Source organism: Martes martes (genome assembly GCF_963455335.1).
Source record: "Martes martes genome assembly, chromosome: 7".
In the NCBI taxonomy this organism is placed as follows: Eukaryota; Metazoa; Chordata; class Mammalia; order Carnivora; family Mustelidae; genus Martes; species Martes martes.
Window position 1 is genome coordinate 103,691,078 of NC_137894.1, and position 14,843 is coordinate 103,705,920.

Here is a 14,843-nt window from a genome sequence, read left to right on the forward strand (position 1 = left end):
AGAATCTTGGTTTGAAAGGACTCTGAAATGTCAATGCTTCCTGAAAAGTATGGGGAAGGGCACTGAATTGATGATAGGGATACACGGCTTTGAGTCCAAGAGGGTTCTTGTCCTCAATGATCCTAGGGATACTTTTGGATAATCATTTCCCTTCTCTCCTTCAGTTCTGTCTCCAGCCAAATGGAAGAAAAAAATATATATATGTCCTACCCCATACAGTAGCTTTGAGGAATGACTGTGCAGCTCACCTCCAATACAGTAGATCAGGCTCCAAGGGATGTGAACGAGTTCTCCACGGGTCAAGCTCTAAGGACAGGATTACCAGGAATCTTTAGTCTTCTATGAAATGAGCCAAGTCTTTACCTAAAAGTTCAACTCAAATACCCATATTCAAAAGATAGGGCAAGGACTTTCATTCCAAAAGAAATGAGAAATGATCTAGTGTAGGCCAACATCCCCCAAAACGGGATGCCCTGAGAAAGGCTGGGACTCTGGCCAATGAGGCCATATATACCACAGAACGTCCGTCTTCCCATTAAAGCCAACTAAGGACCAATGGTGGCTCCATCATTCCATGGCTAAGACCCCAGAAGTAGCAAAGCAAGGCTCTGGATAATTCACAATAGTGAATGGTAGACAGGAATGCTCTGAGAGCTTACCTACCTCATCTTCTTCTTGATTTCTTGCTTATTTCTTCTTGCAAAGTCAAATGATACACAAAAAGAACACCTCTTAGTGATAAACATGTAAGCATCTATTGATACGTTTGTCAGAGTCAATTACACTATCAAGAAAGTAAGTTTACAGTAAGACCAAGAGTCCATTTGTGTTATTTCTGGTGCATTTTTTTTCCTGCCGTGAATGAGAATAAGATAGAAGATGCAAAATAATAAAACTGGGAGACCAGAGCATAGAATGCAAGATAGATACAAATCTACACATAACCCTAATGCACCGAGAGATCTTCTGGACAAAGAAGGTTTCGTTCCAACTTGCTGCTTGTTTTGATGCAAATGTAAGATGTACCGTGGCCCAGAAGCCTCCAGCCTCCAGTGGGCCCAACGCAGTCATCACGAGCTATTCTCTGTTAGGATTTCGATTTCAGAGTCAGCGTATGCCTTGGCAACAATAATCTTTATGCTTAGTGCAGGTAAACCAAGGAAAAGGCCCTTTGGAAAAATACAAAATATTTACCTAGCAACTCCTAGTGAACCACATGTGTGCTGCATATTGATGAGTGGTAGCCTATGGTTCTGGAAAATTCACTACAGAAGAAAAACAAACACGGTCCTATTACAGTAAGGCTACAGCATATGCCTTTGCAGCTCAGAACAAGAGAAATCTACTACTGCCCGGCAGAAAACGAGCCCGGTGGCCTGACAGCCGTGATGTGGCAGGCTGCCTTTCTTCTTTTGTCCCCAAAATAAACAATAAAATAATAAGACAGGTGAATATCCCAAGGAAACTCCCGTCTGATTCAAAACTCATCTTCAGAGCTGTCGGCTAAGAGCATGACTCGGTCTTGCATGCTGTTGAATTCTCTCTGCTGGAGAAAGAGAAACAGAGGAGGGTTAAGCCCTTTCTGCTGCAGAGCAAAACTGAAAAGCAGGCCCCTTGAAAAGGCATCCCACCACAGGCAGCGGCAGCAGCGGCTAAGGCAAACCACTGGGCGTGTCAATGCCGTTCCTGCCTCATTAAGCCCCGTTTGCTTTATTAAGCAAATCGGCAAAGCAATGCGTGTTCTGAAACGGCTGAGGTTTTGCTGTTGTGGTCTCCATACCTTTCTTTTATGCCTTTTGAAGCCGTTTCTCCTTCGGCGATTCATAACCTTAATGCTGTAGAGAGCTCCCAAGATGAACAGGGCGCCGGCTATCCCGACCCCTACAGGAACCAGCATCCCAGACATGTAGCCAGCCTGCACGGAAAAGGAGGCGTCCATTAGGAGGCTACATTGACCGCGGCCCAGGGTTTCTCCTTTCTGCCGGATGGCAGCAGGCTTTTAAATACCTGGAATTCTCCTACTTGCTTTGTCATAAAATAGCACCTAGAATAAAGGTACCTTTTAGGGAGAAGGCAAGAGAGAGAACAGTAGGACTATTTGGGGAAAGCTCAAGTATTTAGAAGAAGTACTGAAATTAATCACCCGGACCTCGTGGCACCTACAGCCGCTTGCTTTTGCACATTTGTCAACATCAGGTTTTGGTGGCAGAAGTATAATTTGTATCAAAGATGGATGAAGAAAGCTTCTGAGAATGCCAAGACTATTAAAATGCTATAAATCAGAAATATCAGCCAGAGACAAGCTTCAAGGGGGCCGAGGGGAGGGGCCTTGACATTGGTGGCCTGCTGTCTCACAATCTCAGCTGCCTTACAGTAAGAAAGGGAAGAGGAAGAATGCTCACTTTTGGGGGCACAGGCAGAAAAGATAAGGAGGGGAGAGGGTGTACATATAAAGTGGGATTTATAGGAAAGGAGAAATCTGCCCAGTGGACAAGACCAAAGTTGGGGCTTGGGAGGGAATTCTGAGCACCTCCAGCCCCCAAAGGAAAGAAGTAGCAGAGTAAGGTACAAAGATCACTATCAGCAACAGTGGCACTTCCAAAAGAACCTGGAAGTGTCTGGTATCTGGTGTGTCTCCAATGTCCCCAAGGTGTCTCTATGGATACGTTGGTTCTAAGTGAGCACCATCATGTCCACACATCCCTCGGCTTAGGTAAGTAACTCCAGATCTTCCCAAGCTCAGGGGAAGGCCATCATCGTAAAGGTGCTCCCTGCATCTTGGCCAATATGACACCTCGGGGCCATAGCATCATGTACTTACCTGGAGCCCTTTCACGGAGGAATATGACACTGGTTTGCCCTTGAAGAAGGACCCTGCTAGAAGCCTACCCAGACAAAATACATAAAAAATTAAAATTTTTAGGTCTTAGAGGGTCATTATGCGGGGGTGGGGAGGAACCCACGAGTCTGTTCATTTGTTTGACTATTTCTAAAATTTCTAATATAGGACAAACTATTTCAAGTACCTTTCAGAATGAGCCAAAATCTGAGAGGGACATAGAATAAAGTTTTTTAAAAAAGTGCTGAAGTGTGCAGACTGTGATGCTTTCCCAGCGTTTCCAAGAGTAAATCAGAGGATTACACGAGCCCTTTGACAATTGTAGCTCCCCCTCCGTGCACACAGCCAGCTCACTCACTGGTTCTGTTTTCCAGAGTCTTGTGTTAGGGCAGAACATGGAAATTTTTCCATTAATTTGAGAACAATAGCATTGTTCATCAGCATACTAAGTGTTTTTCTCCAAGAAACAAAGCCCAGTCACTTTTCAACAAATTAATATGCTTTGCAGAAACCCAAACTTTTTCTGAAGTTCTTCCAGATCTGCTTAAGGGCTTATAAAACTGTAATTTTCCATGTGGGAAAATACTGGACAAGAGCAAAGTCTTGGTACTCTCATAAGAGCTGTGAATATATTGCTTTGAAACCACCATTCCCAATACATGGAAACAAATGTACATATTGAAATATGATCAAATTTAAGCCCCGTAGATTAGACTTGAAAGAGGTGTACATCACAGGATGATAACTTGAGCTGTCGGAAGTTTGGCTTGATCAATCTCTGTGTGGGTCTCCTTGTGCTGTGTAACTTCACCCCACACCCAAGAGCATGACTATTCCAACATGTGTCACTCTTTCTCATACTTCTTATTTACACATTTAGATTTCTAGTTTCTAGAGCTTTAATTGGGAGATGGAGAGGATAAGTGAGTTGGGAGAAATCGGAGGGGGAGACAAACCATGAGAGACTGTGGACTCTGAGAAACAAACTGAGGGTTTTGGAGGGGAAGTGGGTTGGGGGTTGGGTGAGCCTGGTGGTGGATATTAAGGAGGGCACGTATTGCATGGAGCACTGGGTGAGGTGCATAAACAATGAATTATGGATTACTGAAAAAAAATTAAATTAAATTAAATTTTTTTAAAAATCATGCAGATTCCACCAAAATTCAATTAATCTCTCTCTCCCCTCTTTTGTCCCCTCATGTGTGAGAGTGTGTGTGTGTGTGTGTGTGTGTGCTGCCTGTGTTTGAAATTATAGTTAAAAGATGCAATCCAAAAAAATAAAAATAAAAAATAAAAGATGCGATCCAAGTAACCTCTCTTCTTCCAATATATTTTAACCATTCTTCTTTCAACACTAATGGAGAAGAGGCTCTTCTTTTAGAATTGGCCATGACTTGGAGCACCTAGGTGGCTTAATCAGTTAAGTGTCTACCTTCAGCTCAGGTCATGATCCCAGGGTCCTGGGATCAAGCCCCAAGTCGGGCTCCCAGCTCAGTGGGGAGTCTCCTTGTTCCTCTATCCCTCACCTCCCCCAACTCAGGCTCATGTGCTCTCTCTCATAAATAAATTAAATATTAAAAAAAAAAAAGAATTTCCCATGACTTGTTTCCTACACAGATGAAAACAAATAAGACCCATGAACATATTTTCTAAGTTATAAACCCTGCCTAGTGCCTCTTCTCTGGTGAGGATCATTGGACATTCAAGTACCTGCACAGATAACAGCCTGAGAAGGACATAGCTGCGCCTGTGTATACTTCAAGTGAGAATGCATAACTTGAGTCTCATCATGAGGAAACACACAATAAACTTAAAATGAAGACTATTCTATTTTTTTAAAGGACTATATTTTTTGGAAAGTCAGTGTCATGAAAGACAAAAGATGGCTATAAAAATGTTCAGGAGTATAGGAAAACAACGAATCATGACAACTAAATGTGTTACATGACCCTAGACTAGATCCTATACTGGAGAAGAAAAATGCTTTGAGAAAGGTATTTTGAGTCTGTCGAAAAAAACTGAAATATGGATGCCAGATTTGATAAAAAGTACTGTATCGATGTTAAATGCACTCAAGCTGGAAACTGTACCATGTCTGTTAATGGAATATTCCCGTTTGTAGGAAATACACACTAAAGCATTTGGAGTAAAAGCACCATGGTATATGCAACTTATTCTCAAATGGTTCAGAATTTAAAAAAAAAAAAGAAAGAAAAAAAAAGGAGGCAGAGATGGGCAGACAGACCAGAAATGATAAACCAAATGGGGTAAAATATTACAAACAAGTACATCTGGGTAAAAGGTATGGGGCATTCTTTTTTTTTTTTTTTTTTTTTTTTTTAAAGATTTTATCTATTTATTTGTCAGAGAGAGTGAGCACAGGCAGACAGAGAGGCAGGCAGAGGCAGAGGGAAAAGCAGGCTCCCCGCTGAGCAAGGAGCCCAATGTGGGACTCAATCCCAGGACTCTGGGATCATGACCTGAGCTGAAGGCAGCTGCTTAACCAACTGAGCCACCCAGGCGTCCCAAGGTATGGGGCATTCTTTATACCTATTCTTATATCTTTTTTTTTTATAAACCTGAAAATAGTTCCAAATTTAAAAGTTCTGCATTTTTAAAGTAGATTGTAAGTCAAAATATGACTAGATATAGTTAATTTTAGTTTGTGTTAGTGTTGGGTTTTTGTTGGCTTTGTATTATATTTATGAGAAAGGTATCCTTCCTTCTTAGGATAATGTATTGGTCCAGAAACATCTGTTTTCAAGAAAAGTATAAGAAAACCTAACAAAACGCTGTACTGTCTAAAGTCTGCTGAGTTAGGACAATGCCCTTATATTGCTTTGCAACAGTGGCTCTCAGACTTGAGCATCTATCAAAATTGCCAGCAAGACTTGTTGAAACAGACTGCTGGGCCCCATTCCCAGAGTTTCTGACTCAGTAGGTATAGTGTGGGACCCAAGAATTTTATTTCTAGCAAGTTCCCAGGTGATGCTGATGCTGCTGGTCCAGACCACAGTTGAGAATCGGTGCTATGCAATATAGTCTGGATCATCCATTTTCTGGTTTATTTCCTAAAACTAGAAGAAACAGAATGATCTTGGTGACATAACAACAGGGCTGGTCTTTATGACCCAACTAGAGTTGCTATGCCTCTCAATTTTGAGGAGAATTTTAGAGTTGAAAAGGCATACTAAGTTAGGATTTGCCTAACAAGCATGACTAACTTGGACATTAAGATGAAAAGAAGAGTAATGATGGAGTGAGTACAGGGACTGACCCTCAGAGGCCATTCAGCTCTTCTCCCAGAGCAGAACCTCTCATTTCAGCTGGGCTCAGAGTAACAATCACTGCTCCCTGACTTCTATGCAGCTGGCTGTGACCATGTGATCTATCGCACTCAGAAGAGAATACATTAGTGGCAGGTACAGCTTCCCAACATGCTCTTTAAGAGGGGAGCACAGCCTTCATCCCCCATGTTTTGAGAATGAGAGTGCCTTTATCTTCCCTTTTAAGAGGGAACAGGTGTCTTTGCCTTCCCTTTTCCTCCATCCCCTGACTAGAACATGGACCTAGCTAAGTTGGAACTGCCATCCAGGACCTTTAGGTGACCTTGGGAATGAAGATAACAAATGGTGGAGCATCAAATACAAGGAGCCTGAGCCCCTGTCACAGTGTTGCTCCCCATTAACCCTTGACTGCTACCTCCAGACTCATAAATGAGAGACAAACTTCTATCTTGGTTAAGCCATTGTCATTGAGGTTCACTGTCATTCATAGCTGTTCACTGTCATTCATCTTAATCCTAGCTTAAACCTAGTAGAGGGAGAGGGAGAAACGGACTCCCTGTTGAGAAGGGAGCTGGACATGGGGCCTCGATCCCAGGACCCTGGGATCATGATCCGAGCCAAAGGCAGACGCTTAACCGAATGAAACACCCAGGCATCCCCAGAACTTTTTAGAACACTATTCTTTCTAGAGCCAAACTAACTTCACAAAAATACCAATATTAGGTACAACTGAATAACACTAAACTGAGAAGATGTCCTGGTTGGCCAAAGAGCCAGTTAAATAAATATTTAGTTTCCAGTTCTAAGGGATTCTGTGACTTTCATCAAAGAGGCAATAGTTTTGCTCTCAAATAGTTTATGAAGATAATGACTAATAAGACTTTTACGGATGAGAACCAACTAACTAGCTAGCTATGGCGGGGCAGGGGGTGGGGGGGGAGCGCAAGAACAAGAGAGAGAGGAAGATAAATATATGTTCACACGTATGTGTGTGTACAATTATGAAGGCATGTCACAGCTAAGTGTAGAATTTTTTAATCACAGGGGAAGAGGGAATCTTGGAAAGATTATGGTGAATCCCTCCAAGAAAAAGTCAAAATATGAAAAAAAGCATCAAATAAGCCAAACACAGTTAGAATCTCTATTTTTTTAAATTAAGACATACTGAAAAAAACACTCCAGAAGAGTGGGCTGGAAAATCTCAAAATAATCCAGAAAACTAAGGGTCACACATAAAATTATTTCTCTTGGTTAAAGTGATAGCAAGAAGGTGCCAGGTCTTTGAGACAAGATAAGAAGGGTCTACAGAAATAGAAAATACAGCCTTTCCAGAAAGCTGCACAGATTTTTTTTTTTAATTGTGATAAAGCTATCTATAGATACAGGTAAGAAATTTTGCAATATCCAACTTCAAAACTGGAGACATGCAAAAATTTATTCTCTTAAGAGTTTTCTAGTGCACTTTTTTTACACAGAAGATATTTTCTACAGAAACAATGATATATGGGTTCCTAAATTAATCTACCAAAGCCTATTTCCTTTTCATTGCATCCTATTTTCTCCTGAAACATGACAAGAAGCACTACTAATATACATGTGTTCAGTTCTTAACTTTTGAGCTTTATTTCCCCCCAAATCCTGCTCAGTCCATCCAGTCATACCTCCCTTAGACAACTGGACCTGTTACAGATACCAAAATGGCCTCCAATAACCCCAACATGCTTAAAATTTTTCCGCATCCCTTTAATAAGTATGACCACAGAACAGTCTCATTCTCAAAAACCATCTATGCTAAATTTTACTGAGAAGCACAAAGACAGTAATGAGACTTAATATAATCATACAATTTTCATTGTCATCTTCATTGTAATTTATTCTTTAACAAGAAGATGCAGCAAAATAAATATTAGTCATCCAAATATGGGGAGAACTGACTCTAAATAATAAAAAAGATATGGAATACCATCAACAGAAGTACATGTCGGGACTGGTGATTTAAAGGTAACTCAATATGTGGTAGTTGAAAAGATTTCCATTCACTAAACCCCCAGTTAAATCTGAGCTGAGTTATAGTAATGAAATCTGACACAGGCTACAGCAAGGAATTCAGAATTCCATCAATATTTTTATGAGTAATTCCAGTTTAAAATTCTAAGGTAACCAAAAAATATAAACTTGGAGAGTGTTGAAAATTAAAAGAAAGTTAAAAATAGGAACCTGGAAGGAAGTTAATATGGTCAGTCACAGACATGGATGGCAGAATTAATGCATGAGAGAAATATTTTTCTATAGTCGCCCATTCCAGACAAGTTAGCCCTTTGCCACCCAGTATGTATTAGCACTATGAGAGACTACATAAAAGTTGATCTAAGGAGAGTGCTCAGGCACCCAGGTGTTTTTACTCCAAACCACCCCCACTATGGTTTAAGGATGCTCTTTCCATCCCAAACTTTTATTCTTAACTCAAGTCCATCGATTTTTGCCTTTGGGTCAGAAGAATCAATGCCTTCCAAACTCCAAGGTATTTCTTCCTCATAAAGGAGGATCGGGCTTACAAGAGCCTGGCATTGGGTTATTGGGCACTGGGACAAGAAATAGCCAGAAAAATTGGGATGACACTGCTGATCCCTAGAAGAAATTCCACCTTGATATGTCAAGGAAACTTTCCAGCTGTCGTAGTAGATGATGCCTTCATAACAAGGATGGTGCTCCAAAGAATAAGGTGTCCCTTGTGTTATATAAGAAGGAACTGAACAGGCAGGGCTTCCTTCTTGTTGGGTACCTGGATGTAGTGTTGCATCTTTGCACAGATTACCAGAATCAGAATGATGAATTAAGGCTCCATTACTCTGACAATCTTTTATTTGACAAAGCCATGCCCTTTAAGATAAATTCAAAGGAAGAAAATACTTCTCTTACCTTGTCTTTTAGTTTTTCCATCCAGCTTCTCACTAGAGGAAATAAGAGAATAAAACATAAATATCCATCTTTTTACTTATATTTCATTGAGTTAATTTGAGAACTTATATTTCATGGTATTGAGTTAATTGGATGCACTGATTTTATTGTATGAAATACAGTGAAAGGGTCAACAGTGTTAACATGACAGTAATAGTCTTGTTTTTATTCTTATTTGTTTAAAAATGCAATGGAAAGCACAAACATACCTTCACATCATCATTAAATGAACAGAGAATATTTTTATTTGTTAAACGTATTTGTATTACTACTGAAGGCTTTTGGGGGGTGGGTCTGGGAAAGGAGACAGAAAATCACCTTTAAAGTATCAGCTTCATTCCCAACCCAAGCACCATCAAATAAATAAATAAACTGATCAATTAATTTACTAATTAATTATCAAGTTCATTTCTTATCTGACATTTTCTCTTTAACATTACTCATCTTTCTCAGTTTTTAATCTCAGTGGGTATTCTGCACTCAAATCAACATCCCAGCAAAGTAAGTAGGAAGGGGCAATGGGTGGGCCACCACTGCTCAGCACTGGCTCCAAAGAGAAGCATTTGCATCCACAGTTGAAGAAAAAAAATTGACCAAAGACAAAAAGAGGAAGTATTTCTGAAATACATATAGCTTACAAACTGAACGATGCCATCACAATACAACCACTATAAAAAAAAATAAAGGCAATAATCAAGTAACAGCTTAAAAAGCCACTGAAAAGGACTACATCAACCATGAAATGTTAAGTAGACCATTATTACAACCATTTGGAAGTACATATGCCGAGAATAGAACAAATATCATTCAAAATGAAAACATGAATTGGAAGGGCCATGGGTTTTTTTTTTCCCTTCTTTTTTTTTTTTTCATTTAAATTTTAGTTAGTTAACATATAATGCAATATTGGTTTCAGGAGTAGAATTCAGTGATTCATCACTTACATACATCACCCTTGGCTCATCACAACAAGTGTCCTCTTGAATACCCATCACCCATCTAGCCTATCCCCCACCTACCTCCCTCCATCAACCCTCAGTTTGTTCTGTATCAGTAAGAGTCTCTTATGGTTTGGGATGCCTGGGTGGCTCAGTCAGTTAAGTGTCCAACTCTTGATTTTGGCTCAGGCCATGGTCTCAGGGTCATGAGATCAAGCCCTGAATTGTCTCCATGCTAAGCATGGAGGCTGCTTAAGAGTCTCTCCTTTCCCTCTGCCCATCCCACTCTCTCACTCTAAAAAAAAAAAAAGAAAGAAAGAAAGAAAGAAGGAGTCTCATGGTTTGTATGGCCATATTAAGGATAGTTTGAAGTATGTAATGGGGTTCTTCATCCTTAATTGCTTTTTAAAGTTATAATAATGATTCAACATTGAATAAAAATTCTATTTTGAAAAGCATGGAAAAGGAGAAAAGAAGACAAATATTATCAAAGATTAGTAAGCCAACAAAAACCTTTCAAGATTTCCTTAAATTTCCTTTCCTCTCCAGGAGTTTCAACAGATAGAAAGGAAGAACACAGAATGGCAGACCGAGAAACAGGTCCCAAAAGGTGTAGACAAGGGATTGGCAAACTTTTCTTGTAAAAAGCCAAACAGTAAACATTTAAAGCTTTGTGGGCCATACAAGCTCTGTTACAACTACTCAACTCTGCTGTGGCTATGTGAAAGCACTCAGAGACAGTACATAAATCAATGGGTTTGGCTATATTCCAATAAATGTTACTTATGGGCATTGAATTTCATGTAATTTTCATAGGTCACAAATACATTTCTTTTGATTTCTTTCAACCATATTAAAATATAAAAGACATTCTTTGCTCATGGGCCATACAAAAATGGTTAGCAGGCCAGACTGGTCCACCAGTCACAAGGTGCTGACTCCCTGGCACAGACACACTTTGCCCAAGAAGTTGGTGTCTCCATTTACAGTCTGATTCTAGTAATAAGATACCTGACATGTGTGATTCCAGCCCACGTGTGCACATGGCTTGGCCCCTGACAGAGCAGGTTCAAATCTACCTCATCATTTGATCAACAAACCAAAAACAAACATGAAAGTGAGGGAAGATTATACTCCAGGAAAAGATGGGGAAACAGACTCAGAGAAGCTTGTCCACGGTTAATCAGGGAGTAAAGAGTCGCTGGAATTCCAACAACTGTCTGGTTTAACAACCTACAGGAATAAGACTCCATAACTACCCATTTATTTTGGTGATAACCCCACTCTCCTACTCTCTTAGGTTGAAAATGTGGAGCTACCTTCCTTGCACTCTTCTAGCTGCTTCAGTCCCTGGTTTCAATCTCTCATGTCAAGATCTTGGCAAAACCACTCAGCTTTGTCCTTTCTTCAACACTCCTTCTGTCTCCACTGGGATTCAGGCAAAGATGGTGGTATACAATCAGGACATGATCAGTCACGGGAAGGCCAATAGAAGAAAGGGCAGGAACCTTAGAAATGAGGCTAGGGGTTAGTGGCTCCATGGAGAAGTGAAGCCAACCACTGATTTGCACTTTGGAGAAATTAATGAAACTCTGGAACCCTCAGTTTCCTCATATGTAAAATGACCATGGTAACACCTATCTTGCAAAACTGTTGTAAAGACTGGAAATAAGATGTGTGTCTAGGACAGTACTTGGTGTAGAGCAATAAGAAAACAAAAACAAGAAACCTGGCACAGGAGGAGAGAAACAAACACAAGTAGTCATGAATATTTCAATATATCTCAACTAAACTGAAATTCAAGCAAGAGAACGCTTCCAGCTCATTGATTCATTCAACAAATACTTATTATGCATATTGTGATGGCCAGGCACTGTGCTCTACACTAGGGTCAGCAGAAGGTATGGGGCTGAATTCCAGTGAGGAAAGGAAGAGGCCATCAGGTCTATGAGGAGTGAATAACAAGCAGCAGTGCAGGAACAGAGCAAGAAAGCCAATTATTGGGCCCAAGGCAGAATGCCAACCTGTGAAGTGAGACGTTCGGGATCAGGAAATAGGATGGATATTATATAAAGAGTTAAACAAAAACGAGGTGAAAATGGGAAAAGGTGAGCACTTTGTGGAAGGGGTAAAAGGGCCAGATGACCACCTGTCAATGGCAGGGTAAGGGCAGCTCACAGAAGAGGGAAAGGAGGCACAGATCCAGCCAGAGTCTGAGGCACCAAACAGGCTTTTCAACTATAGGAAGTTTACTGTCAGGAGAAACAGTTTAGGGGTACCTGGGTGGCTCAGTTGGTTGAGCGATTGTTTTCAGTTCAGGTCACGATCCTGGAGTCCTGAGATCAAGACCCGCATCGGGCTCCCTGCTCAGTGGGGAGTCTTCTCTTCTCTTTTTCTCTCTCTCTCAAATAAATAAATAAAATCTTTAAAGAGAGAGAGAGAGAGAGAAATGGTTTAGGGGTGCTTGGGTGGCTCAGTCGGTTGGGTGTTAGACTGTTGATTTCAGCTCAGGTCATGAACACAGGGTCATGGAAAAGAGCCCTGCACGGGGCTCCACGCTCAGTAGGGAGTCTGCTTCCTCCTTCTTCCTCTCCCTCTCCCCCTCCCCAGCTCACATGTGTGCACACTGGCTCATGTTCTCTCTCTCTCTCTAATAAATCTAAGAAACAAAAAAAGAGAAACAGTTAAACTTAGGACTTATCAAACCAGGTGTCACCAGTATATTGTCTCTATCTTAGGTTCTTAGAGTAAATTTCAGAGTCCTGCTTTGGCTAATTCTCTAAGGCAATACTTTTCCACTGGGGAAGGCAACGCAGCACATCAGAACAGGATGAGCGTCTGCATACAGGGAGTTTGAAAGAGCACATTCAATGGGTCTGAATCTTTGGTACTAAAAACTACAAAAAGAAAGCTGGGCAAAAATCTTCTCAGTGAGTTAGGTCAGTGATGCACAGAAGATAATGAGACAGTATTTAGGGGGGCCTGGCTCTCGAAGGGTTGAGAAAGCACTGTTCTTTAAAATAGGCAAGCTTAGCTGTTTTTCTCCAACAAAGATCAGGAGACCCCTGAGGGTTATTACGCCTTGTGCTTCTCAGGCATCTGCCAGAGTCCTTCACCTGCTTTTGGACACTCAGGTGCTTAGTAAATATTTCTTCTTTCTTTTAGTGAATATATATTGCTTTTAAGTGAGTTCATAATTTTTGAGTGAGCTTGATTCTTTTTTCATGAGGATTCTATTAACTGTTTTCAACAAAATGTTTGAGGCAGGTCAAAATAAATTTTACACAATGATCATTTTAAAACTTCAGGAATAAAAATTGATAAAGGAATGCAAAAGGAAGACAAGAAAAAATAAGAAAAAAAAGAAAAGATGACTGTAAAGAGGAGAATCAGCACTGTAATTTTTCAAAAACAGAAACATCACACTGACAAGAGGGGTATGAATGGATACAACTTTTCAGAGATATGAGAAGGGATTTATAATCTATCTTAAAAGTTTTTTAAAGGTTTGATTTTTTTTTTAAGATTTTATTTATTCATTTGACAGACAGAGATCACAAGTAGGCAGAGAGGCAGGCAGAGAGAGAGGGGGAAGCAGGCTCCCTGCTGAGCAGAGAGCCCAATGCGGGGTTTGATCCCAGGACCCTGAGATCATGACCTGAGCTGAAGGCAGAGGCTTTAACCCACTGAGTCACCCAGATGCCCCAAGGTTTAATTTTTTTTAATCCAAAGTTCCAGTTTTAAGAGAAATGTATCTTCATTAATCATAGATATGCACAAAAATTTTTATTAAATGCCATTTACTGTAATGTTATTTGTAATGGAAAAGAACATGTAAACAACATCAGTATCCAACCATAGATGATTGGTTTAAATACTCAAGGGAAAACAATACCTTAGGTTACATCTACAGAGTGGTATATTGTACAAAAACTTAAATTATTTCAAGAAAAGTACTTAATATGTTAAAATGAAAAAATAGGGTATATATAACATGAGCTCAAGTTTGTGGATAAAAATGTTATGTATATAATTGGGGTAATATACATTTAAGCGTTGACTAACAGATTGTAAGATTACAGGTGATTTTCTTTTATTCCCTGTATTTTTAGAATTTTCCAAATTATTTATGATTTCTTACTGCTTTTAAAATAAAAGAACCGCAGAAAATTCTATAAACCCTTGCAAATGGATTAATGGTGGGTTGCTGACAATGAGGAACACAAGGACTTAGGACCCTTCCATTTGGATAATTCCTTAGTCCACAGCTATCGATTCATTGTAATCCCACTGATTCTGGTTTGTTTCCTTTCTTGAAATTTTATTTAATGCAAGTCTGAAAGCACAGAAATATAATGAAGCCTCCTTCTAGCAAGCAGAAAGGTACAAAGAAAACAAGAGAACATGGATTGTTAAAAACAGGTTCTCCCTGAAGATATTTGGAAATGATATATCCAATAAAGGATTAATATCCTAAATGTATAAAGAACTTACACAACTCAACACCACAAAAACCCAAATAGTCCAATGAAAAGGAGGCAGAAGACCTGACTAGACATTTTTCCAAAGAGGACATACAAGTGGAAAACATACATAAAAAGATGCTCAACATCACTCATCATCAGAGAAATGCAATGAGATATCACCTCCCACTTGACTAGAGTCAAAAAAGATAAGAAATAACAAGTGTTGGCAAGGATGTTTAGAAAAAGGAACCCTTGTGCCCTGTTGGTGGGAATGTAAATTGGCATAACAACTACGGAAAACTGTATGGAGGCTCCTCGAAAAGTTGAAAATAGAAATCCCATATGCTCCAGTAAT

The 14,843-nt window shown here is 40.0% G+C and overlaps 1 protein-coding gene across 2 annotated transcripts in view; it reads right to left on the reverse strand.

Annotated features, from left to right (window-relative positions):
* Window positions 1-663: 663 nt before the first annotated feature.
* The window catches only part of ARMH4 (armadillo like helical domain containing 4), a 108,616-nt gene continuing 94,436 nt past the window's right edge, over window positions 664-14,843 (reverse strand). Inside the window, exons 5-7 of one of the 2 annotated variants that reach the window (XM_080809205.1) lie at window positions 9,046-9,077; window positions 1,781-1,915; window positions 664-1,546 (exon numbers count right to left, since the gene is read on the reverse strand). In XM_080809205.1, coding sequence (XP_080665331.1) covers window positions 1,478-1,546; window positions 1,781-1,915; window positions 9,046-9,077 — 236 coding nt within the window. In that variant the 3' untranslated portion in view covers window positions 664-1,477. The remainder of the gene's footprint in view (window positions 1,547-1,780; window positions 1,916-9,045; window positions 9,078-14,843) is intronic. The other variant, XM_080809204.1, reaches the window with a different exon arrangement.